At 34.6% G+C, this 27,149-nt stretch overlaps 1 protein-coding gene across 4 annotated transcripts; it reads right to left on the bottom strand.

Annotated features, from left to right (window-relative positions):
* Positions 1–2,351: 2,351 nt before the first annotated feature.
* On the bottom strand, positions 2,352–26,939 carry CTTNBP2NL (CTTNBP2 N-terminal like). Of its 4 annotated transcripts, XM_070939829.1 has the most exons (6): positions 26,458–26,507; positions 21,172–21,279; positions 6,813–7,043; positions 4,534–4,641; positions 2,988–4,185; positions 2,352–2,595 (listed from the first exon to the last, which is right to left on the bottom strand). In XM_070939829.1, the coding sequence occupies exons 2-6, from the start codon at positions 21,268–21,270 to the stop codon at positions 2,591–2,593; spliced, it is 1,641 nt and encodes a 546-aa protein (XP_070795930.1). In that variant the 5' UTR covers positions 21,271–21,279; positions 26,458–26,507; the 3' UTR covers positions 2,352–2,590. The 4 variants fall into 4 exon arrangements, with proteins under 4 accessions (XP_070795930.1, XP_070795927.1, XP_070795928.1 ...); XM_070939826.1 differs by lacking the exon at positions 26,458–26,507 and adding an exon at positions 26,869–26,939 and having other exon boundaries at positions 2,352–4,185; XM_070939827.1 differs by having other exon boundaries at positions 2,352–4,185.
* Positions 26,940–27,149: the final 210 nt, after the last annotated feature.

Below are 27,149 nucleotides of genomic sequence, written 5' to 3'. Positions count from 1 at the left end.
CAGCTACCGTTAGTGAAATGTTTACATACTATTAGTGAACACGGACCACTTGACTTTTAAACTATATTATAGCACGTAACACTCCACAGAAAAATAAAACCCTTTATTGATAGTACGAACATTTAACATGTTTAATGCTGCCATCTATAAAAATGATAAAAAGACTTCTGTTTCATACATTTGACTTTACAAATATACAGATGTTAATGAACAATTAATACTAGGTTATACAGTTTGAACTTCATTAAAATCTAATTAGTCCATGACACTTCTCAATACACAATCAAGAGAATATTAAACATTTCAATTCCATATTTTAACTATACAGAAAACTGAAATACTAACCCTTAAAATCTTAGGGGATTAGCTGGAATAATTTTCATAGTTGTGCTTAATCTCAGGATATTGGCTATTAGCAACAAAATACATTTCCTTCTACAGTTCCCCAATATTTCTATAGACTATAGTACTCAGTGCATTTCCTAATGAAATTCATTGCTCTTTATAAATCTCTATAGTGTCATGTTATAAAGAAAGGATACAAGTTAGTAAACATATAGAAATATTTTAAGGGCTGCTACAATAACCTTTTTTAAGGTAAGACACAATACCATCAAAACGTTTACTTGAGTTCAGTTATATAGCCTTCCCAATAATGGTTGCACTATAAAACTGAATTGTCTATGTGCTTATTAGGGTTGTTTCCTATGCATCTATATCCAAACACTTAGGAAAAAAATTATATAGACCATAATATGTGAAGAATAGCATTAGGTTTGTATGATTTCCTGTATCAATATATTGTGGAGTATAATGCAACCTCAGAAATATTTGACACTTTGTTAAAATACAATAATCTAGCAATCCCATACCAAAAAAAGGGAGGGGGGAGAACAATGTCTAGATCCTATATATTGGCATCCTGAAGTAATGCTTTTTTTAAAAAAAAATTGTAACAAAGAACTTTGGTCTGATGCAGGAATGGGCAATTTTGTGGTGGCAACTGGATGTGTGGCACTTATAATTGCTGGAATGAGGCAAGATTTTTTTTGGCTTATTTTTGTTTTTAAAAGGCAAAATATATGTGACAATGACAGGCAAAGAAGTATGCACCAATTTCAGCCCTTATTTGCTTTAAAAGCACTGAAAAAACCTGCACCATCTAAACCCAGATATTTGCTCCTAAATTTCACAACAATACCACCCACAACTCAATGGTTTCCCAAACCTGATCACTGAATGTCAAAGCAGCAAGTTGCAATAATTTCAAAAGATCATGTTGTGATTCTTATAATTAGTGCACACTGAGTTTGGTGAGGCATTCACATATTTTTCCTAAGGTCAAATTCAAGACACCCAGTTTATCATTAAACTTGATGTTGATTATCTCAGTAGTGAGATACTCCTGAAACAATTTCAAACATGAACAGCTATATAAGTATATTGGCCCCACTGACATGATCAAGGCATAAACGTTTGCCCTAAACTTTGCATTACTGGAAGATTATTACAAAGAAAACTGCTTCTTGAGCCTTATATTGGTCCCAGTTTATTATTTTTCTTAGGAAAATGGATTTTCTCAAATACATAAAGCCTTAAAAGTAATTGTACAAGTGATCTGAGGTATAAATAATGTCAACGTGATCACTGTTAAGATTAAAAATGTTGTGTCTAGGTATGTATACATCTCTCTATATAAACTGCATCTTTGAAAGCTTAAGAATTTGGTTTTCATATTACTGCCAAATGGGCAATTCTCTTCAGAGACAATAAAACTTATGTAGTGAGACCTATGCCTGCTTGAGTTACAGCGTTATTACATATGAAGCAATTCTTTACTTATTGCTTTGGATCTTTTAGTACTGATCCTACCTTTTTGATATATAAACATCTGAAAATCTTGATTAGTCATTTCTGATTTCAAGTAGTATTTAACTTTTTTCTCAAGGAACAGCAAAGGCCCTACTCTCAGAAGTTCTACACACAACAGTAGAATGCTTATTAAAATTTTACTTGTTTTGCTCTATGGAGAGAAACTTGTAAGGAATGGACAATATTTTGTAAAGACTGGTAACTTGGTTGCTTAAAGCTAACAACTCTTTTCAAAGTTTGTATCATGGGAAAAACATGGGTTGCATACAATTTAGCAACAGGGCCAAAGTGCACCTGACAGCAGCTACATTATTTTTTTTTTGTTCATAACAGAGAACCAGTCTAATGTTCACCTTTGGGATATTTCCTATTCATAGCACATTACTAATAAATATGTTGGAAAGGATTAAGAACCATATTGATTCCAAACATTCATGATTCAGAAATTGTTATTTTTTACAGTTGGATAATGCCTACTGGTATTACAGAGAATCACATTCATAACTGCAGGCTTTAGCTCAGGCACTTCTTAGAAAAGGAATAGAAGTTTGCATGGAGTGTTTTTCTGCATAATTTAAAAATGAGTATTCTGTTGTCATAGTCCATAGGTCAGCTCCCAGAACAGAGCAACTGCTTCTCTTTTTGTTTGATTTCCCTGCTGCCATGAGATGCCTTGAGGCTCTGAATGTTCAAAAAATTGTACAAGTTGTATTACTTTCTACACTGTATAAAACAAAGAAACAAATGTGTTATACAAGAAGATTCTGTTAGTACTTAAATAAATAACATGGAGTGAATAAAACTGACTTTCAGCTCTAGTAATTGCAAACGCTTGGAATGTTACTCTTTTTAAGACTAGCTATTGGTTGGCAATAAAATCTCAATATCTTTCCCATTGGCTACAACAGCGTTGCTTGAACAACTAGTTGCCATTTCCAGAGGAGAACCCAGGGATGCCTGACTTGAAGTTTTCACTGGTGGCGTGGTAGTTGCTGGAGAAGGAGCCAGACCAGGTTTCTTTGGAGGAATTGGTGGAGGATTTCCTCTTTCTGCTCTGGGTATAGTGGGTGATTTAATTCCAGGTGAAAGGGGACTTAAAGGACTAGAGACCTTACCTGGGCTAGTTTCACTTTTGGGACTCATAGCATTAGCGAGATTTCGGTAGTCTGTGCCAAAAGGTGAACTGTTAGGGGAGACTGGTTTGATAGGCCCCTGCTGACTGGTGAATCTGGAGAGAACCTGAGTGACTGTATTGCGGGCAAGCTGTTTTGCTGCAGAATTATCAGCAAAAGTAGGTGACAAATCTCTGGAGGGCGGACTTTGGAGACCACTTGATTGATGATCTTGATCAGCCTGAGATTGGAATTTGTGACGAGCAGCATGGAAGCGCTGATTGATTCCCACTTGATAGGAAGATTGGTAGCTAGGGTTGCTGGTTGATGTTCCAAGTAGACGCTTACTCATGACTGGGGAGGAACATGGTGAAGATGTCAGAGAAGAAGCAGCGGTATTGCTGGGAGACAAGGAAATTCCATTGGAAGGGAGTGGTGGAACTGAAGCAGAAAGAGACTCTGTTCTTACTGGGGAGGTGCTACTTTCTGCAGTACTCTCAGCAGCTGGCCCAACAGACTTGCCCTTGTCTAGATTCTCTACTGCAGTTTGAGACGCCTCAACACCTGTTAGTGTATCAGCATCACAATGTCCATTTGCCTTGGCATAGGGATGGAGAGCTGTGGCCAGTGGTAACGTGTGTGCCAATTTGATTGAAGACTCCTGGTTTATGTTTTCTGTCAAATGATTACTAGTCTGAGAAGCCACTGACCTACCTAAGGAATTTTCTGTAACAGTTGCTGTGGACACCACTGAGACACATGGGGATGTGCTCTCAACTTTGTTGCTGCCAGTTTTCAAAGAAGTTTCTACGTGTTTTAATGTTTTTTTCAGATCCTCTATTTCTTCTTTTAGGACTTTGGTGCGGTTTTCTTCCCGGTTAAGTTTGGCTTTCAACTGCTCTCGTTCAATGTCAAACTCAGATAACTGTTTTTCAACTTGTGCTTCCATTTGCAAGCCTCTTTTCTTCTTGGCTGCTAGCTCCTCCTCCAACTGGTTTACTTTGCTTCTTTCCTTTTCCAACTTCATATTTAACTCTCCAAGCTTTTGCCCTTCCTCTGTAGCTTTAGTTGTGGCTTTCTTACATTCCAACACAAGCATAGAAGAAAGTTGCTTGTGGTGTGCACGTTCTTCCTCCAGTTGGCTAGCCAACTTTTTCTGTTCCCTCTCGAACTTCTTCACCTGAGATTTTTCAAATTCCAACTAAAACAAAAGTATATTTTAAAAAATGTTAAAAGCTTTAACATCCAATCAAAGTAAAATAAATAAATAAGAGTAAATAATGAATATAAAGATTTTTCAGAGAAAAAAAATGAAGTTTTTAATATTTGCATTTGAATCCAAATAAGTAAAAAGTTATAGAGTAAATTGAACAATAATACATTATAAAGTAAATGCAACATGGAATGTCTAATTTTCTGCTTGAGGGAGAAAGTAAAACTCAAAATTTAGAGACCAACATAAGTTCCCCCACCCACAGAAGGCATGTTCTCTTGTGTTAAACATTAATTAATCATTTCCCTCTGATTGCTACTTGCAAAGAAGACATACCTGTTGTGTGAGCCGTTCTCGTTCTTTTTCCAGCATATAAGTGACATCATCGCCTTCAGCAGTATCTTGGGCGTGTCGCTGCCTTTCTTCTTCAAGATCCAAAATTACCTTTCAAACCAAAATGAACATTATCAATCCTATTTAGAGAAGTAATTACTACTGTATCCAAATGTAAAGAAAGAAGATTCCTATCTGCCCAAAGCAAAATTTAAAGCAGACAGATACTCCTTAACTTTTGCTGATGAAATCTTTTTGAAAGGATCCAGGGCAATGGTAAAACAGACATCTACCATTCCCAGCATACCTTTTAATATTCTCCAAATTTATCCTTATTATTTAATTATACATGTAATCTTTGGCTTGAAACCGTAATTGAGCCCAGAATTACACTTGTAAACTATTCTGGTCATTATGAGTGGATTTATTTTATGACATTTTTGCATCAGTCATTTTGCGTCAGTCAACACCAGTCATTAAATGAATCCATTTCACCCAATGGACATTCTTTTTTGGAAATTAGAAGTAAATGGTGGAAACTGGCAAAAACCCCCATTGAAAATCATGCAACATTGGAGAATGCTACAAATGTCTGTAAGGGAGAGCCAGTTATCAAGCACCCAGATTGTGACCATGTGACTGTATTTGCATAGGTGTGTGTGGCTGTCGTAACTTCAAATCCCTGCAATTTCCTTGGCAAGGCCCTCTCCCCGGTGGTTTGCCATTGCCACCTTCTTAGGGCTGAGAGAAAGTGTCTGCCCCAAGGTCACCCAGCTGGCTTTGTGCTCAAGTTTTTAGCCTGATGCCTCTAACCACTACATTAAACTGGCTCTGGGATGTAATTTGAAAGCAAAATAACAATTAAGCAGCTATTTGCATGATGACCCATCTAAAGAGCTCTTTTACATTATATGCTGTATTAAAGAAAAATCTATTTCTTTAAGTTTACTTTCTTTTAATTAGACTATAATAAAGAGGGCTGTTTGTGGCTTTAAACTTAAATGTAAACTTATATAACAGCATACCAAAATTAAAATTTAAATATTGCTTTTAGAAGAAAAACAAATATAATATAATGCAATAAATTGTATCACAGTAATTTATTTCTTCAACTAAGCTTCAACAATGGTAACATAAAAGAAAGGCATGGATATGACCTATAAATAACTATGAACTTATTTATTTATTTATTGGTTCGATTTATATGTCGCTCTTTTCCGGAGACTCAGGGCGGTTTACAATGCGTTAAGCAATAGCCTTCATACTTTTATATATACCTGCTTAATAGGGCTTTCGCCCCCCCACCCCCAGCGGTGTTCTTTTTTATACAAAGTCAGCTTATTGCCCCCACAAACCGGGTCCTCATTTTACCTACCTTGAAAGGATGGAAGGCTGAGTCAACCTTGAGCCTGGTGAGAATTGAACTTGCAGTAATTGCAGACAGCTGGTGTTACTTAACAGTGCTTTAGTCTGCTGCGCTACCAAGGCTCTTTTTTACGAACAATATAAATATGTTTTTATGAACAATATTTACCAAGGATTCATAAATATAAATACCAGGCAACTGAATAGATGCAAAATATGTAGGTGGTTGTAATTATACAAATTTAAAATTACAGTATTTTTAATTTACTGTTTGGTACATTTCAATTTTAATGTTTTTGTTTGTTTAAAAAATGCTTAAATTTGAGGTAATTTACAAAAAATGATCAGAGTATGTATGTATGTATTTAACTATTTAACATTTTAACCATCCAACTCCCTCATTAATTAGCCAAAGAGATTCTTATATAACAGGGGTGTTAAACTCAAGGCCCGGGGGCCGGATCCAGCCTGCGGGGTGCTTAGATCCGGCCCGTGGGGTTGCAAACAGCAAAGGACCGGCCCATGGTGCCTCTGCCAGCAAAAATGTGTGGCCCTCTCCAGATTTGTTTTTGCTGGCAGAGGGTTGCAGGAGACCATCGCAGTGAAATCGGAGCTTGGGAGCTCGTTTTTGCTAGTATAGTGCTCGGGCCACCGCAGGCACTCACAACACAAGTGACATCGAGCTGGCCATGCCCACCCTGGCCATGCCCACCCCAGCCCCCAAAGATAAACATAACGTTGATGCGCCTCTCAATGAAATCGAGTTTGACACCCCTGTTATATAACATTATATAATAGTGCATATTTAATAATTAAAATTAAAAGTAGGTAACTATTTAATGTTATAGTGTTCTATGAATTCCTAAATAAGAACAATTATTACTTTTCATCAAGCTTCCAAGGAGATGGATACCCACCTTTCTGTGTCTACTCTCTGCAGCAGCCAGTTGAGACAACATTTTTTCCTGCATATTCTTGCAATGTTTCATTACTACCTTCAGGATTGATAAAGGATTGGCACAAACAGGTTGCTTTTCACCATAGTTTTCTTCCTTCAGTGCTTCAAAATCTCTCTGAAGAGCCATCAATGGATCACTAATGTTGTATTTTCCATAACGTTCTTCAATAAAAGCATCTTTACGTTGGGCCTGAAATTATGAAGTAGTTATTAGCATCTAATATAGAAAATCAAATTAAAATCTTGTCACTTCATTGAAATAGAACATATGAAAGACTTAACAGATAAGCAAATGCCAATATAGCTTCTGCCTAAATACATGAATATCAGAAAGGTTAATTTTTACAGCCCTATGGAATATTTGAAAAGAGCCTCAACAAATGCTTTAGAAACATTAATTTATGTATAGACAGGGATTGGACAGTGCAAAAGGGAACAGTGAAAAAGTCAAGATGAAAAATAATACTAAACAGAAATACTAAGAAAAAAGCAGACATGTAATGATTATTTCAATGGAAGGCACTCAATAAAGGAGTAATAAGAAAGGAAAGAATAAAAATATGGACAGGTATAGGAAAGGAAGCAAAACCTAGCCCTACAATCACTTTATAACCACAATCTTGTATGCATTTCCACTACATGTCAATTAAATAAAATAATGCATGTTTTTCTAGTTTTCTGAATGGAACTACAAACTATCAGATATAACCAGATAGGGAAAGGGATCTGAAGCCAGGATTTAACACCACATATTTCATCTGCTGTGAAATTCCTGGGACTGATGGTATATTTCCAGCAGACTACAATATATTTAGGGACATATGGCAACTGAACAAATAATATATAACAGAATTAATATCTTGCTTCCAATTGCAGAGCATACCCATAGTCTGAAAAATATTTTTCTTTCACTATGATCTCCAGAATCATCACTGCAGCTTTCACTTTGTGTCCTCACTTTTCCCAACAGGAAACCATATGCAGGAAAGGGAAGTTCAAGTTCAAAATGCACAGCTCTGTGATATTTTAAGGGCCATTAAACAAGCAACTCCAAGATCAACACAGAAGAAACTCCACAGAAAAACTAATGGAGCATCTATACCGTCCTAATCCTGAAGCCTGATTATGGGGATTGAGGAATACATTGTTAGAAAATCTGCTATCTTTCAATCTGCTTTCATTTTCCATTGTTTCCCAGACTGGTTTACAGATACCTAATACACAAATACAAGAGCATGTACCTGTGCATCACGAGAACACATACATATGCACACACACGTCCAAATAAAAATACAATATAGTAAAACAGATGGATTATATCAAATGACCCTAGAATTTGCTTTAATCTAATATACAAATTTGGACAAGTATTTTTTTTATTGTGGTACTGAACAACACTTCTAGGAAGTGGATCATTTAACTCAGGAAATAGATCAGTTATTCTGAATATAAAATTAAAGTAAAGCATTTTTTGACACAGTAATTTACTAGCTGTTTGAACCTGGAAGTACAGGCTTAAGTTTGTTACTTCTATTCTAGATTTTTTAAGAGGAAAACAAATGCATGTATCTGACAAGCAAAGCATCTGACAATTTGATGAATAGTCACAGGAATTTCTCTGCAGGGTCTCTTCTGCACCCTGTTATTCACAAATACTTGTGACTAATTCATGAGTTATTATTTGGGACTTATTCACTCTTAGGAATGTCAAGAAGCAGTTAAGTTATCTGGATGAGTGATATACTGTAAATAAGGAAAAACAAGAAGGAAGTATCTTTGTACAGGAATGGACATACATTTCTACTTGACTGAAATAGTATATGAATAACAATTGAACTACCTAAATCCTGACCAATATATGAAGATGAAAATGAATGAGCTTTGGAAGAATTAATACAAACAGTTTCTGAAGGATTTTACCTTTTTTAAAAAATAACTTAGTAATATCCTTTTTTAGTTCCCTAAATTGGAGCAAATTTAAAGGAATACAGGGACTGCTAGAAGAGAAGCTCTTGTGGTTGCAAAATTTACCACTGTGAATTAAGTTCCTTCCTATAAGTTATCAAATACATTTGGATATTTACAGTGTGCATGCATATGTGTGTGTGTTAACCCACAAAGAATTGGTATCAAAAACCCTAAACTCCTCTGATTATTTGATTAGACAACTGTACTAAATAATATACCCGAATCCAGTAAATGCTACAACATTGGTGATGATTTTGGTATCTTGAGTGTTCGTTATCCATACTGCTGAGAAGACTGTTCTGACACCTCTTTGTCTCTGAACCTTGTGACTATAATATATTAATACAATGCAATTACATTAAATGGTGGTGAGAACATAATAATATGAAAGTATGATAAACTCAATCTGGCTAGTGATATCCATTAACAGCTCAGTGAAATTACAGAAATTGCCTTTAAAATGAAATTGTCTGGACTTCAAGACATATCTGACAGTTTAAAATCTCCCTCCTTCCCTTCATTCCAAATTCAACATAGGTATCAGATGATATTAATAATTTATTTCTTTTGTCTAAGCCACTAACATTGTCTAAGCCACTAACGTTGTCTAAAATCAGGCATTCTTCAAAAATTGTACTATATATATTGAATATAGTACATGTTGCAAATACTTTTCCTTTTGGCATTAGAGTGATATTCATTCTACAGTGTTTTTGCTAAACAGTAACAGTATGCTACTGAAACTGTAAGTGCCTAGAATTTTTTTGCTTTGTGAATCTATTTTGGAAATTTTCACCATAGCAGTACTACAAAGGCTCTACATACAAGCTAAACAAGAGTCAATTTATCAGTGGAATCACATGTTTTGAATTACAGACAACTCTTTCCCATTCTAGGATGAGAACACTGATTCTCATTCAGAATTACTCAATACTGAATAAGGCAATTTATGAATGGCCACTGGAAAAAAAAACCTCTGTACTTGTAGAGGAAAAGTACCCCAGGAAATTGAAAAAGTGAAATGGTGCTTGTTCAATCTCAATCCATACAAATATTAAAATGAAAAAGCAGTTATGAATTATGATATTGATATTCCTGATATACTATGTCCTCATTTTTGTGAACCATGCAGGAACATTAATTCTACAAAGAGGTTCTCTGATTATTCTCATAAAAGCAGAATAAGGTTAATGTTTATTTTGTCAAAGCCTGTTCCTTAGTAGCTGAAGTAGTTGATTCAATAGTAGTAGTTTCAGTTGAGGTTATGATGTTTCAATACACCTGACTTGATCAGGCTTGCTTACAATATTTTATAACAATAGCTGGCAGCATCCCAAAATTTAAATCAAATCAAAGCAGCTTAGAACTTGATTGGGAGATCACATGGAAATTTTAGGACTGCAGTCTAAACTGAAAGTTCGAAAAAATAGTACCACTTGGGTACTGTTATCAAGTTACTGTCAAGAAAACACATGTCCATTTTAAATGACATAAAGTAAAAGCTACTAATTCATAAAGAACAGCCATGTAAGTACATTCATGGTGAATTTCTGAAACAGGTAACTAAAAAAGATTTTTGTTCACAGTTTCAGTCAGAAAGAAGGTATTAAAAGAAACAACTGTAACTTATAATTTTGAGGTATACATGTGACAAATGTACTGGGTCTTATCTATGTAATGTCATTTCAAAAGTTATGACCTACAATTTTATCAATATTATTGAGGATTCAGATTGTTGGGGGAAACATGCTGACTTTGTAAACTGCTTAGAGAGGGCTGTAAAGCACTGCAAAGTGGCATATAAGTCTAAGTGCTATTGCTATTGTGACCAAAATTCAGAAATGATGAAAAATGTAGCCAAACAACACCTAGACAGCATCTCTATTGATGGAAAACCCATTTCTACCCTTAATTTCTATATAAATGTAGAAAAGAAAACTACAAGTTCTCAAAATGATAAATCAGTATTCTAGAGAGTTCTAAATTATTCTGTTTATAATTTAAACTTCTAAGGCTACCCAGAGTTTAATAAAACTAGATATATGAAAACTCCTCTGAATTGGGTATCCTTAATTTTAGTTCTCCTTTCAAAGTACAAATTATGATTGAATTTCAGTATTGTATGATGGTGGTGGTGGTGGTGGTAATCTTTTCCCCATGAAAAGTGGGGGAAATACTAATGTTTCTGTCCAAATATGTGTTGCCCATACTCTCATAACTTCAAAGAGACAATACTGAAATAATGAATATGAAGATGTTAGCAAGAAAAAATCCTACTGGGAATGGTTTCATTCTCTCTTTGCAGACTGCAGAGTGCTTCTGGGGGCAGGGAGGGCGAAAATGCGATGCACGGTTCAGGAGCCCAAAAATGGGCCTGAAATTTTCACCCACTTTTTTTTTGGGGGGGGGGGGGTGCGTCTTATACTCCGAAAAATACGGTACTTAAAATGAAATAGTTACCCTACTGAGGTCTCCCTCCCATTTCCCAATGAAGTTGCCAATTAAGTCAGATGAAGATAACCTGCTATTCTAATGCATTGTGGAGCCTAAGTCTACTTTCTGCTGAAATGGACAAAGCATGAAAAATGTACTATAAGGCTTAAAACAGACAAATCACATGAAAAAACACAAAATATTTCAAACCCCTCTCTTGAAATCCTGCTCTGCCCATATGTGATATAGCTTCATCTATTTCAATTTCAGTTATATCAGTACTGGCAATTTTTTTCATTTACTTTAGATTTTCCAAGAGGACAAGGAGTGTATTAGACAGGGTGAGGATGGAAAGATATTGGGATTGTCAATATTGACATTCATGATAAAGGTGAGGAACTTTCCTTACCCCCCTCCCCCCCCCCAGGTTGAACAGAAGGATTTGGAAATTAGGAGGGTTCAGCCTGTTTATTTTAGCCCATTTTTGTACATTTCCCATTCAAAAATGGAGAATTTCCCATTCTCTCAGGTGCTTTAATACTGCAATAAGCAAGTTCTTCAGGGCTAATATAAATCCATGATCTACGTCTCAAAGGTGCTTTTTTTTCAAATGGCAACTGGACTTCGATTTTTCTTGAAGATGTTTTATTTCTCAAAAGCTTAAAAAGTCCAGTTGCCATTTGAAACAAACGCTTTTGGGACAACCATGACATGGATGTCTGAGAATCTTCATAGACATTCATATCTAAGTGTAGAGGGAATACTGATTGCATGGCATATTGATAAATTACTCTAGAAACTATGAGTGGGCAGCATAAAAAAAGTTAAAGAAATAGAAACAATTCAAAATTATGGTCATAGCAAACTTTGTTCATTGCTGAAGTCCTCTGTATGCCATCAAACGCAATGCTTTGATAAACACAAACAGTTATAACCAACATTATGTTATTGTATTTACACTCACACAATGCATCTAGCATTAAATATCACTCTCTCATGTGCCCCTAAACATGGAGTCAACATGGAAGGATATATATATATAAACAATATTTAGTACAAATAAGATACAGGATCTAGGCAAATAAATATATTTTAGAAATGATTATATTTTTTTCCTTTTGCTTAACTACAATCAATTAAAAGGAACTGGAAAAAAACTGATAAGCAATGCACCAATATATAAAAAGAAACTTAAACTTGTACATAGTAAGATAACCAGAGAATAGTACTTAAAATAGCTTAGAAAGAAAAACTGAGATTGAAAAGCATCAGAGATTTTATCATTACTTTGTTTCTATATAGAAAGTTTAAAGGGCGAATATCTAGAATTCTGATAATTATGAACATTATTCAAGTGTTATTTAAAGTGAAGTATTCACACTTTGTCAAATTCTATTTAGTTCTATACATGGACATTACTTAAATGACACTGTCTTCCATGCAACATTTGCATATTCAAAATGTCTGCCAGAAGGGAACCATGACACATTCGCTTGCACTAGCTATTACAGCTTGTCTCCTGCAAATATTCACACTCATTGTGCAAACGCTTGTATTAGGAAGCTAACATTACAAAGCAACGTTGATGGGGTTTTCCATAACACTCATGTGATCAGCATTCCATGAGTAATAACTGCCTCTCCTAAGAATGTATATTTGTCTTTTATCTTTTCAAGGCAGACATTCACAAAAACCAAAAGAAGTTTCTACAGTAATTGTCATATTATCCTTAGAGAAGGAGATACGAGACAAAAGATAAGTTCTTTCATCCTATTTGATACCAAGGGCAGCTACTTTAAACAACAACAAAAACCTATTCATGATTCCAATGTTTGGGGCTTTATTGGTTAGAGAATGTATATAAAATGGTGGAAATGATTTCTTCTGATAGAGCAATTTTGTCTCCTGCAAAACTAGTAATTGTATTAACTATTTGCCTCATGCATGTGTGGTTCACATCTGGGAAGATTTATGAATACAAACACATCTTTAAGTTATACTAAATTAAATACAGTAGGCCTTTCAGCATCAATAAAAACTTTAATTTTAAACAGTGGCTCTATAAAGCAGTAGTTTGACTGATCCTTTTAAACAACATACAGCTGTCAAAACTACAGGAAAAGCAAGCTAACAATTTGTATTATAGAAGGAAATAACATCCTCGGTACAATCTGTAATGCATTGTTCTAGGAGTTATATCACTTGCTAAAAAAAGCAGGGTTGGGAGGTACTACAGAATCACTCTTTGTGAAAATGGTTCAAAGGTAACAATATTCTCATAATAAAACAAAGAGTATATTTTTCTAAAGTAGAGGCTTTCATTTACGTCTTTGAAGTAATCTGTGATCTAGCCACAAAGCTAGATTTTGTGAAGAGCCATTTTATTTCTAATAGTCCTAACCTAAATAGTTCAAATATTGTCATAGGATTTGATTTTTCTTAATTTCTTCTTTGTCCCATCGCACAGACTACTTCAAAGCTTTAAGAAGCCTCATTTGTAAATATAGCGAGGAAAAAATTATCCAGGTCACTCTCTTCATTTGTTATTTGTATTTCCCTTTTAAATTTTAAAAGCTCAGCCAATTTCTTTTGTAGATCCAGTGAAACATTCTTTTCTAAATCATTTTATGGCCTCTCAGTTCTAAATCCATTGTTGATATCATCTCCATTCATATCAGATAAAATTTATTCTACATCTGACATTTCTTCAGTAGCATCTTTTGGACATAGTCTATTCACAGAAGCAGCCATAATTACTCACATTGTTCATATTGTGACTATTTTCTGATTTCATTCTTCAAAGGTCTCCTTTAGCATGTGTATTGCTAGAATGCTTTGCACCTTCTTGCAGTTCTGTACAGTATATTTTTCCTCTCACCCTTCTAGGGGCCAATTTTTGAAATCATGGAATTCTTTATGTTATGTCTTGTAAAAACCAAGAAGAACTATTTCCCACAAAAACTATTCTTTATAATTAATTCCAAAAATCATATGTAAACGTATGTAGGTCAGTTTGGGCATATTTTAATCAAGATGCTAAAAGCATTACTCAGACCAAGTTTTTCTCCAAGCACCTTAGCACCTTAATCCATGCTAAGGAAGCTCTCTAATCTAGCGAATAACTTGCACATTGAATTGCTGTTGCCAGTATCTCATAAATTCAGAAATACATGTAATATGCTGAGATATATTTTCATCTCATAACAGAAAACTGATTAAGAAGTTATTTTTTAAAAAGAAAATATCTGGTTTTATAATATAAAGCATATATTTTAATATCCAATGATAAATTAACCAACATTTTGTGTGCGGAAGGATATTGTGATTAATCTAAAACGGAACTGAAATCCTCTGTATTTCACATTGGACTAGACTAGAAACTAAAAATGAAATAGAGAAGTCAAAAGCTGCAAGCAACTAATTCCGGTAACATTATATTTTGGATAACTTCTAGAGTTTTACATTAGTTTTATTCTGTTTACCCACCTAATTTTAATCCATATTAAGGAAAACCTATTTCTTTTTTCTAATTGCATTCCTTGACCAAGACATTGATTCAATTTTGTTCTCACTATTATTTTAATAGGAACATGCAACTTCCCTTTATTGTTTCTATTTTTGAATTGTTTCATTTTATGAGTCAGAATAGTAAAAATGTTATCAATTCTAATTTCTATTCTAGTTTCTTTTCTTTCTTTCTTTTTAAAAAAGGGGTTTTCTTCTTATTTCTAATAACTTCATGTTGTTTTGCAAAGAGTAATGTGAATCAATTATCGCTGTTTAAATTAGGTCCAAATCATAAACACTTTTGTGTATCAAAATTAATCTATTACTAACTCTGGCACAGATCTGTTTTTGTCATATCCTTTTGTCTGGCAAAAGGGACATATTGTGGGTCCCATCTACAAAGCAGTTCCATCTGACAGGACCCAGGAGGTTAGCCTTTTCTGCTGTGGCACCTTTAGAATATCATTCCTCCTGGGGTTACATTGACCCCAAAATTACTGGTCTTTAGGAAGTCTCTAATATGTCATCAGGCCTGGAGGTGGAAAGATTGCAATATGGCTATAATGTTAGAGAGCTATATGTTTGCACTCTCCCATGAGTTTTATGTTTCTGGTTAACTGTTTTAACTGTTTTTAATTTTATTTATGTTGTTTTTTTTTGTTTTGAGAGACACATAGAGTGATATGGGCAGCTACATAAATTTACATAAATAAATGCAGTTAAACATTACATCAATTACCACCAATTATATTTTTTGGAGTATAAGATGCATCTCCCCCCCCCAAAAGGGGGTGAAAATTTAGGTGCATCTTATACACTGAATGTAGCCCTGCCCACCCACTGGCCCCCACCCTTTGGCCTCTGCCTCGCAGCAGTTACCTCCTTGCAAGCAAACAGCAAGAAAAAACAGCTCCTTTCAGCTTCAGCACAACCTAATTAGCACAAGTTGATTGGATCTGCCTCCCGACTCTCAGCTGTTTTGCGCAGGCCACTGCTGCTTGCTGCGAAGAGGTAAATTGCTGGAGCAGATTTTTTTTTTCTTCCTTGTGCTAATCAAGCTATGCTGAAAACGAAAATGAAAGTAAAGCAGGCTGTTTGCTGTAATGAGGCAAAATTGCTCAGAGGCAGAAGGAGATTTTCTTCTTTTCCTCACCAAGAAAGGTAGGTGCATCTTATACGCCAAAAAATACGGTATGTGACTAGAACTATTTAGATGAGATTCAACATATAACTGCACAATTGCCCCCCCCCCATCCAATAATGTTATTTTTTTTAACTGTGAAAGACAACATTTCTAAAAAAGGGAAATAATAGTAAAAAGAATCTTTGTGGTCCAGGAAAAAGAAACTAGAAACCTCAGAGTTCCCATAATCCAATTTATATCAGAATACCTTTATTATAATTTTTGGCCAGCTTTTACATAAAAAAGTTTAATGCAATAATTCATTATTTAGAAAGGGACAAAAACTCAATAAGATAATAAAACAACATATTTAATTAAATTTGCGCTGTTGTATAATTTGGTGAAGATATTTGGCCCTCTGATATGTGTGTGTGGGATTAGCAGCCCTTAAAAAGTAATAAACATAAAATTTATCAGTGTGGCCCTTGTATTTGGAAACAATTGAGATCAGAACATGCTTTGGGGCATCATAAAAAGGATGTATGAAGACATGAGCAAGAGATTCTACCTTGTTGGATCCACAAGGGCAAAGTGTCTCTAAATATGGTGTCCTATGAAATCTTTCCACCAATACAGCATCAAAGTGGGCTCCAAATTGTATAATATTTGTGCTTTTCTGTTTGTTTAAAAAAACATCTAGAGTTACAGGTGAACTGTAAGGTGGTTTCCTAAATAGTTTTCATCAAATTAGTTGGATAAAACTTGTGATCAGCTTGAAGAGTGATAAGCAGCATCAAAACAGAACATAGAGGCTAAAGACTGAAGCTACTGCAAATACAAAATTAAGAGATGTTTATCTTATGAAACAAACTATTCTATGTCTTAAGGAAACTAGTTCCTCCTTCCCCTGCCTGCCACATGGGTAAAAAAAAGACTTAAGTGAATGTTTTTAATATATAATATATCTACATCAGTTGAAAAATAAAAAACTTGAATATGAAGCAGAATTCTACAGCTGTTATGTGTATTTTTTCAATATGACTTTATATAAAGAAGCTACTGTATGTTTCAAAATTGTATTATATTATACGGTTCCAAATAGTTTTGTAGAAAAGTTCCTCTTCTAAAACAGAATCTCCTTTAAATAGCTTGCTGTATAATCTTGAATTTCCTCAGTTCCTAGTTTTCTCTAGAGAAAGATGTTTGAAAATAAATACTGTGGTCATAACGTGAGGGGAAGTGAGAAAACAAAACTTTGTTTACTGACTGGCTAGATTAAATTAGAAAAAAACTACAACCAAGAGGCTGAACCACTTATAACTGGACCATAGATAAATCTGGTCCAAAGAAATGATCTATATTGGAAAGGGAGGGAAATTACTAATATTTTAAAAGAAAATAAAGATACCTAAAAATGCATCTGGCTAACCATGTATCAATATTAATCAACTGAATAAAACGTGATCTAGCAAAAATACAGGTGGGAACTGGCAGAGTGTCTTACACCTCTGCATAATAAAACTTCATAATATATAAAATTTTAATAGTTAAAAATAGTTTCAAAACTTTCATGAACATCATTATATTTGAAAGACATAGAATCTTGAACTACCACCTTCCATGCCATCACTTTTAACTCTATTTCACCACTGGCTACTTTCCTCCTCTAGTCAAGCTTATCACATACAATACTGGGAATGCTCCCTTGTTTTATTAAAATAATAAAAAAGCTAAATCTGAATATCTGGTTACATTCTTAGCAAAGCAAGAAAACAATGAAGTGCTTTGGATTTGATCTCCAAAAATTCCATCGCTCATGGGAGTGCAGGAAAAAGACAAAATTGTTTTGAGAAGACAGATATTATATTTGTGCTCCACTGGTTCTGAAGCATCTTTTGGAGATTAAATCAGAAGCCCTTTAAAGCAGTAACAATGCAAATCTCCGCATCAATGCATTTCTTCATTTCTGAAGTCCTCTAATAAAAATGCAACTCTATATAATTACAGGTGTTATTACTCCTGATATCGTTCAAAATATTAATTTGAAACCTATTTTTACATAAATCTTGAGATTCTTTCTTCCTTTTCTAAAAATTTTCTGTAGCACTTTATGATTCTATTTTATGATCTGTGGCTACATAAATAAATTTATTTACACTTATTTTGTTATTGCATCTTAAACATTGAAGAAGTTTTTTTATACTGGGTTACTTACATTTCAATTTTCTCTTGTTGAAGAAGACTGTAATGTAGGAGCACTGAATATTTAAGTATTTAAACTGCTTATGAAGTTCAGTCTTATTAACTGAAACAATATATGAACTTATATTAAAGCAATGATTAAACCTGTAGCTTTATACTATTTTACAAAATATTAACAATAAAAAGCTTCTTTCCCTTTAAACAGAATCTTCAGAGAGATTTGGTAGATAATACAGGGGAAAAAAATAAAGTCTCCAGACTGCTATTTATATACTATAAACACAAAAACACATATCTAGTTGATCTTCATAGTACTAAACAGAAGTAATGCAAAAAAAAAGTATCTTTTCATGCAGTATTCTTTTCTTTTTATTCTATTTTCTTTGAAGTTAAGAAGACCATATTTCCATATTCTGTCTGTGCACACCCTAAGATTCAGCAATTAAAACAAAGTTCTGGTAAACCAGATAATATTGCTGGATATGAGAAGACCAAACCTACAGTGCTACAGTCAAACCATTAGCATTATTTTAGTTTTCTCCATTATGGTTTTCTTTTGCTTTAAATGACTACCAAATTAAAATCAAATAGCACATTGGTGGATATATTCTTCTGTCATCAGTTGCTGTTTACAGTCCATTTAACTTTTAGCAGTTTCAAGCTATCATCCCTCATCCCCCACTGTTGACACTGAGGATTCAAAATATTTCTACCACAAATACTGTCAAATAAAATTGTCCATAAATAGGCATATTCATTGTAAAAAGTCAACAAGAAAACATTATATCCTTAAGCATTGTGAAAATTATCTTTAATTCTGTAGCTAGGGACAAGATTCAGAATTCTTGTTTTGCTTAGACTTCTAATGGTTATCCACAGTTCCAGGAATAACATACAGAAACATTTTGAGAGGATCAACAGATCTCAATACGTCTAATTCATGTTAAAACGACCCTAGGAAAAGCCAGCATGCATTGGGGAATATTAACTTTAGGATGAATCATTCAAAGGGAATGAGACGGAAAATGTTAATCACCCAAAAGGGAACAGGAACAATAAAAAAAAACAAAAAAAAAACAACAACGAGGAAAATAGCCAGTTGAAAAGACAGAGGATTATAGCTGAAAATGCCAGGCAAGAAGCATTAGAAATGACAACATATAATCTCCTCAACACCTATGATAGAAACTTTGGGTGTGTGTGTGTGTGTGTGTGTGTGTGTGTGTGGAATGGCTAGGATGTTGTTCCTCTGTAAGTCAAAATGTACATAGATTTTTTTTTTAAAAAAAACCAAACTTGAAATCTTAAAAGAAGCAGTTTTTGATAGACACAGTAGTGATAAATACCAGTCCTCAAACACAATAAAAGCACTAGAAGTGTGTTAAAGACAGTAAAACCCTGAGCTGATCTTAACATGAAAAATGTTATTAGGAAAATATCCAAAGAAAAAGCATAAAAGTTATAAAAGACTTCAAATTAACATTTTGACTGGACAAATAAGAGCACAGAAAAAAGGGAGTCAGTATATACCATAAACAATTATGCTAACAAAAAGATCACAGATCTAAAAACAAAAAAAGCTCTTCTACTGATTTCACTGTCACTCTTTCTAATCATCCAAAGCAAAGGAAATTTATTGCCTAAACATTTTGAAAAAAAGGAAAGTTGTAAAAAAAACAAGGAAACTGATACATATGAAGTAATAGAACACAGCTTCAGATCTGAGCCCCACAATTTTTGATTGCTACTAAGCAAAAATGGCAGTTAAGAGGTATGTTCTGTATGTTTCAGTTGCCATCAAGTGAGTTTGCTCAACCCAGATCTAGTTAACATGAAATATAGTAAACAGCAGTGACGAAATGCAATCGTCAGCAATTTGTAGTCTTTACAACAGTAATATGACGAGGATGGGAGGGAGAGAGGGAGGGAGAGGGATATATATATATATATATATATATATATATATATATATATGTGTGTGTGTGTGTGTGTGTGTGTGTGTGTGTGTGTGTGTGTGTCTTCTTAAGTTTTCGCGGGTGTGCATATGCAAAAAATTAAAATCTCGGGTGTTTTCCCACGTCATTATAAATAAGTTGGTTAAAATATTTAAAATCCTGGTTAAAATCCCAGCTTAAAATCTTCTAAAATTCCTTACAGAGCACTCTGCAAGGTCCTTTAAAACCTCAGCTAAAATCCTACCAGTGACTTTAAAAGTTTTTCTTAAAGCAATTTTAGAAGATTTTAAGCTGGGATTTTAACCAGGATTTTAAATATTTTAACCAACTTATTTATAATGACACGGGAAAACACCCGATATTTTAATTTTTTGCATATCTATCTATCTATCTATCTATCTATCTATCTATCTATCTATCTCCATGTTTAGTGGATATACAAACAATTTGGATATCAATCCAGGTTTAAAGCAAATACTTAAAATTTCAACAAGAGTCTAGCAAAAGCCAAACTATACCATTATGAAAACTAGTGATATATTTCAATATTTGGCATTAAACTCATCAAATGAATTACAAAAATACTGTCAGAAGAAGATAAAGAGAAACAATTTTTAAATGGATGTAGGACATGAATCTATAGTACTATTCCTACCTGTTGAGATAACACTTTTGGTTTTTACCAAATCTTCTCTTTAACAGAAATACATTGATGGCACTGACAACAAGAAATCCCAAGTCTCACTATTCTAGTATGAAGGGAGAATATCTTTTATTAAAATATGATGTCCTTATTTTTTATAATCTTCAAGATGCTGATCTATCACATTATTTATTTTTGCTGTAAATCAAATGCCAAATACAGACCAGGGGTGAAATCCAGCAGGTTCTGGAGAACCGGTAGTGGAAATTTTGAGCAGTTCAAAGAACCGGCAAATACCACCTCTGGCTGGCCCCAGAGTGGAGGGAATGGGGATTTTGCAGTATCCCTCCCTTGCCATGCCCACCAAGCCATGCCCATAGAACCGGTAGTAAAAAAAATTGGATTTCACCACTGGTACATAATTTGTTACATAATATTTATATAGCAGAACTGATGTATTTCACCTCTCCTAATATCTATAGGTTACCTTTAAAGCTTCTATGACAAGATCTCTGGCTTCTAATTCTCCTTCAAGGATACTAAAAAGTGTCAGTAATTCAACTTTGTTGAGTTTTTCGAGATTCATCTTGAATACCTGGGAAAAAAAATTGGACGTTTAGTCAATATTATTCTATAATCAAGCCTATTTTAAGAATGCAATACAATACCATATAATTGCAACAATGGCATTTTAATGTTTCCTAAGTACTTCTCCTTTTCATGACCAGTGTAACCCCTAGTAATTCACCTTTCCTCATGTGCTCACAAAACGATGTATATGTGCTTTACTTGGTTTGGATAGAATACATGCATTCATTTGGAAGTCAACATAAATATTTAAGATCTCTACCACAGTGGACTCATTCTACATTTAAATGAATAATTTAAAATATTTAAAGGGATATAAAGTAATTGGCAGACAAGACAAACCAATTCTTATACCACTTCAAGATTTCTAAAACCTATTTTGTCTTTTAGAAAAATAGTCTTTGCTGGGGCACATTTTATCTCAGAGAGAATTTATTGTATTCAAACTGCTCCACAGTCACCATTACCTTTTTGCTTGTAACAAATGTATGAAACATACAAACATACATAAATGTTTGTAACAAAATGTATTGTTCCATACAGACCCTGAAAAAATGAAGGCGTAGTTGTGTTTGCTTGAGGAGTAATACTTTTCTCTATGAAATAAATAGCAATACAAACTGTACTTTAAAAAAACTTTTCAGCAGGAAAAATATTTTTTTAGGTTTTAGAAACTATGTTCCTATGTTTATAATTGTTAAAAAAATTATATGAACTTTCTAAAAAGAGAAAAATAGAAAGTTTTTTGAATTACTAGAAGACAATTAAAAATAAGAAACCACTTTATTTTTCACTAAGCAGTAAATTGCCAAATAATTTAAACCAACAAATTAATGCATTTTTAGATAGTTTCACTCTGAAAAAAACTTTTAAAAACAGTAAATAATTAAATATCTCAAAATATTGGGTGATATCTTTTCAGAATGATAGCATTTGCATCTTGTGGTATACAAACACGCAGTATCAATATTGTGTGTTTTATTCTACACACACAGTAAAACAAACTATCTTTTCTATGCAAGAAATACAAAAATACAAATTGTGTATCAAAAGCACAACCCCACCCCCAGTTCTTAATTGATATTAGAAAAATGAAAATATCAACCACAGGACATATTTGAAAACCCCTGATGAAATGATGCTTCAGCAAATTAACATAAATAATATTAGAGATTTGTTTGCTAAGCATTACATACTCATTACAAGACAAATATTTTAAATTACAATATTCATAAACTAGGAGATATAAGTGTTAACAAGCCATAGAAGTAACAAATAGCTAATATAAAACTATAGTTTATAATTGCCACAAAAATCCCACAAAGTACAAAAATATAATTCAACATATATACCATATATATTTGTGGATAAATCAATCTTTGGATAACCTCAAATTTTTAACCAAAATGCCATAAAATAAATATGTGTCATCTGTGGATAAACTAAGCTGCATTTTTCATTAGTTTTTTTGGGTAAAAATGTAACAGCCTGCTTATCAGCATGTGGACTTATCAATGAATATATATGGGAAATATGATTACTTTAAAATGAATTATCATATATATTTATGGATGATCTGATTTTGGAGATGTATTTTGGCCACTAAAATTCTCACCTTACCCACAAGCACATATAATAATATTCTTATGCTAAACAAATTACAACTCTTTTGAGGTTTTAATTTTTTCACATTTCTGGCAATCTCTGACAACAGAATTCCTATTTTTCGCATGAAGAATTAAAAATATATATTTGCATAGACATTTATATTTCCCTAGAGTTATGTAGATAATTTTTAAACATACAGGAAGCAGTAGCATTTGACAACTATTAAGTTCAAATAAAGCCACAGATAAAGTCTACATTGAACTTCGGGTGGCTTCATGGATATGATGATACTGTCTTCTTGGATACAATATGGAAATGGGTTGATACTACCTTCGTCTGGGAATTGAGTTTGAGATTTCTTAGTGGTCTCAAAAACAATGAAGTTGGGCTAAAGTTCAGCCAAGGTTAGGGCTCCCAATAGATACATGTTTGTGTGTATGTGTGTGTGTGTGCATGCACATAGTTTTATAGACACATTTTTGTATTCTTTTACACACACTTTTTAATAGCTTTTTTACTATTTGAATTCCCCCCCCCCCGAAAGTTTCAGAGAAAGTACATGCACTATTCCTCATGGATTATGTTTATAGCTAAGAACTGAAAAATTTGGTAAGATGTTTGATAAACATTCTAGCCACAAACAGGTAAATTTTTTTCTTTTCTTCTCTTTTATCATTCATTCTGTCATTTGTCTTTTTTTCCTCCCTTTGATTTTTCAGTTCTATTTTGAGAAATAGCCAGCAGTGATACCACACTATAAATCTAAGCCACTGGAGACAGAGACTGCGCATCTATGCAGCCTTTGAATTAGCAATTGTTCTCAAAGAAACCAAACACTATTTCATGAATACTCTAACACAGGCTAAATGATACAATTTAGAGATACCTAAACTTTCCACAAATAACAAGTTGATGCTGAAATGAAGAACTGCTTGAATTTTCTGAGATATCCATCCTGATTCATAGTATCAGATTTTTATTTTTGTCTGTTTATACTAAGTATGCAAGTTGGACAGAAAAGAATTTGAAGAAGTTAAGGATTCTAAATTGTTATGATTTAAACAATCAAACAGCATGAAATAGTATGTGGGGGGGAGAGAGAGGGAGGGGGGGGAGAGAGAGAGAGAGAGGGGGGGGGGAGAGAGAGAGATTTAATGTTTTCTATATGCCAAAAGGATATAACGCAAATTGAGAGAATGAAACTGCAGTGATTTGATGGAATGACCTACTGCACTCGTTTTATTCTCTCCAGATACCTAGTAATTCACATTCCTTAGAAATCTGTGCTATTTGTTGCTGATATACCTCTCTTCCATGTGTTTCATGGCAGCAACAAGATACAATTTTCTCAAGCATTAATAAACAGAAGCAAGCTTTGCCAAGTTTCTTCCCATCTGATGGCTAACACAGTATCTTTATGGAAAATCTTATCAGCCTAATTTATTACGTAATATGAGTGGATACCAACTGTATATAAACCCATATAATGTATTGTTGATATAAAGGCTAGTGTAATAATTCCTTTCAATCTAAACATTAATTTCACCTCTTACATGCCATCCCATTAAATCAAATATTGATAACATTAGTTTTACATTATATCAATGATTCTAGATTTGAAACCTTTTATTTTGAGAATCAAGCTTGCCTTTCATTGGCTTTTAGTATCCCATGCTGTACATATTTTCTAGGACTGTATATGAATCTGCTTTTTTATCTATACTGACAGAAGAACATAATTATTCTCCACTTAGAAATATACTTTTGGCAATAAAAAAAAGGTATTTTTATTATGGAAATATAATTTATTCCTAACAGGCTGGGAAAAACATATAAAAATAGAATTTACAGTTATTTCATATGCATACACCCTTTAACATTACATCTGAAACCTGTAACTAAATCTCCATTTGACAAACTAAATTGCTCCTTTTGGAAATTCCCTTCATAGCCAGTGTGAGGCAGGACACATGGAAACAACAACACTGAAAGAAACATGAAAAAATTACACATTCAGGATTATTTAGTGATGATCTTAATACTAAAAATAACACTATTCTATTAAGGTATCACTAAATAAATTATTGAGTTAAAGATTATGTCTTGCATAAAACAAATCACTGTGTCTATTTGAAGTCCCTGTACATGTCTATAGATACAGTCAAATAATCATTTCAGCAGTTATTTGCTACTGCTAAAAATCAGACACTAGACAGGATCCACTGCACTGTCCCATGAGTTATAAAATGCATGATTAAATAAAGTATTAGGGTGAATTGATTTCAGACATACTGTAAAAGACTGTATCAACATTAATATCAAACATTTCATCAGAATATGGAATAGATATTTAAAATACGTACCTAGATACTTCCCTACCAGCAGTTAATTTTATTATTTCAAATTAAAAACTTTCAATATACTATATTTTACTGCAGTAGCAGCTTGATTTACAGACATTCAGAAAAAAGTTTGATTTTTATTTTCTGTGCTCCTCTGGCTACTCAGCATACTTTCAACAACTACTAAGATAATGTATCCTTATGTACAAAAATACTGGACTTCGTGATGACAAACTTACAAAAGCAATCTGAACTGTTTAATGAGTGCAAATATTTTTAATATGACTAAAATTTTGCTTTTCTGTAACCACAGGAAAGTAATTTTCAGGCTTGATGTAATAGTTTTAAGCAAGCTAATTTCTTTTTCCTTCTTTTAAAGAAAACACATAGTTCCATTTACATACCCCTATGATGGTATATGGCTATCTACACAGTAAACGATTAAATATGATTGTATTATTCTATAAAAACAGCGTAACAGCATGAGCCTATTAAAAAAAATAATAATGATGGCATTTCTCAAATCTTGGACATTGGTCATACAGACCAAAAAGAAATCTAAAGCAGTCATCTCATAAACTAGTTAAAAATGAAATAAATACAAAGATATTATTTCCTAGGTCCAGATTGTTTTCCAGAACAAGACTGACCAATAGTTGTATAAATACTACCTTTCTCCTTCCTATGAATAGGTACCTCCAATCCATCTTCTGACCTTATTCAGTTCCATCTCTCCACACTTCCACTGTTTAAATTCTTGCCCTTAATAACCTACCTTTAATAACTACATATACTTCTCCATTTCCGGAGGCACCTTAAAAACTTGCCCGGCCACAACAATGCCTCCTGATCCAGAGAGAAGTTACTTCGCACCGCAGCATCCCTAGGTTTTACAGTGCGAGTACCAGGAGTAAACAGGTCTAGCAGCATTTTCCCAATTTTAATTTCCAGAAGGAATTGTGAAAGCAGCCAAGCCAAACCTAAGAAATTAATCTACTCCAATCCCCGCCCTTATCTCCCAACTATTAAGATTCTCACGGCCACTTCCCATTTTATACGGCTAGATTAATCGATCTACCCGCCCGGTTACTTAAAAAAGCTCGGGTGGTTGGTTTTATTCTAAGCTTCAGATTCCGTAGCCCCGTTTCTATACAACAGCGGGACGCAGGCAAGCCTCTCACGCCCCCCGCCCCTCCCCATTAAAACAACAACAACAACGAACGGATTTCACTTACCGCCGTCCGCCCGCGAGCCTGAACACGCTTCCTTTGAACCCCCTTCAAGTCAAGCCCCTGACCTTCTCTCTACCCGCCCAGGCCCTCGAGCCCCCATCGCCTTCACCCCTAACGCATCAGCCTCCCTGACAAAACTCCAGCGCTGCGACGGCGGCTATAGCGACAATAGCCCGTGGTCCTCTCGGGTCTGAAGCACGTCGGCTGTCCCTCCCTCGCGTCCCGCGGCTCTCGGGGCAGAGGGGCCCTCACGCCAACGGGCCTCCAGGTGGCTCCCGCCTCTCCTCCCTCCTCCTTGCCGGTTCCCAAAGGCACAGGCGCGCGCGCACACGGGGGGGGGGGGATGCTCCGGCGCGCCATTCCCCGCCAAAGGCCCGAAGCCGCCAGATCAGCTCCGATCCGGCGCCGACCTACCAGGAGCTCGGCCAAACGCCCGCAGCCGTCGTCCTCGCCGCCACCGCCTTCGTCGCAGCCAAAGCCAACGTCCCCGCTCGGCCCCACTCTCCATCCAGCCTTCTCGAGCGGTCCAAGATTGACGTCTCCCATCGCCAACCGATGTCCAGCGAAGCTCAGGCACTTGGCCAATCGGCAAGTGAAAGGGCGGGGACGGTAAAATAGTCAGTCCCTTCAACGTTTTTTCTAGCCAATCGGAAGCCGAGACCGGTGGTTTGTTGCGGAGGGTGTGTAACATCGGT

Source organism: Pituophis catenifer, unplaced genomic scaffold (genome assembly GCF_029215685.1).
Source record: "Pituophis catenifer annectens isolate HBS135680 unplaced genomic scaffold, rPitCat1.0.hap2 SCAF_3, whole genome shotgun sequence".
NCBI classification, from domain to species: domain Eukaryota; kingdom Metazoa; phylum Chordata; class Lepidosauria; order Squamata; family Colubridae; genus Pituophis; species Pituophis catenifer.
The sequence above is the reverse complement of the archived record's forward strand: the minus strand, read 5'-3'. Positions and strand labels throughout refer to the sequence as shown.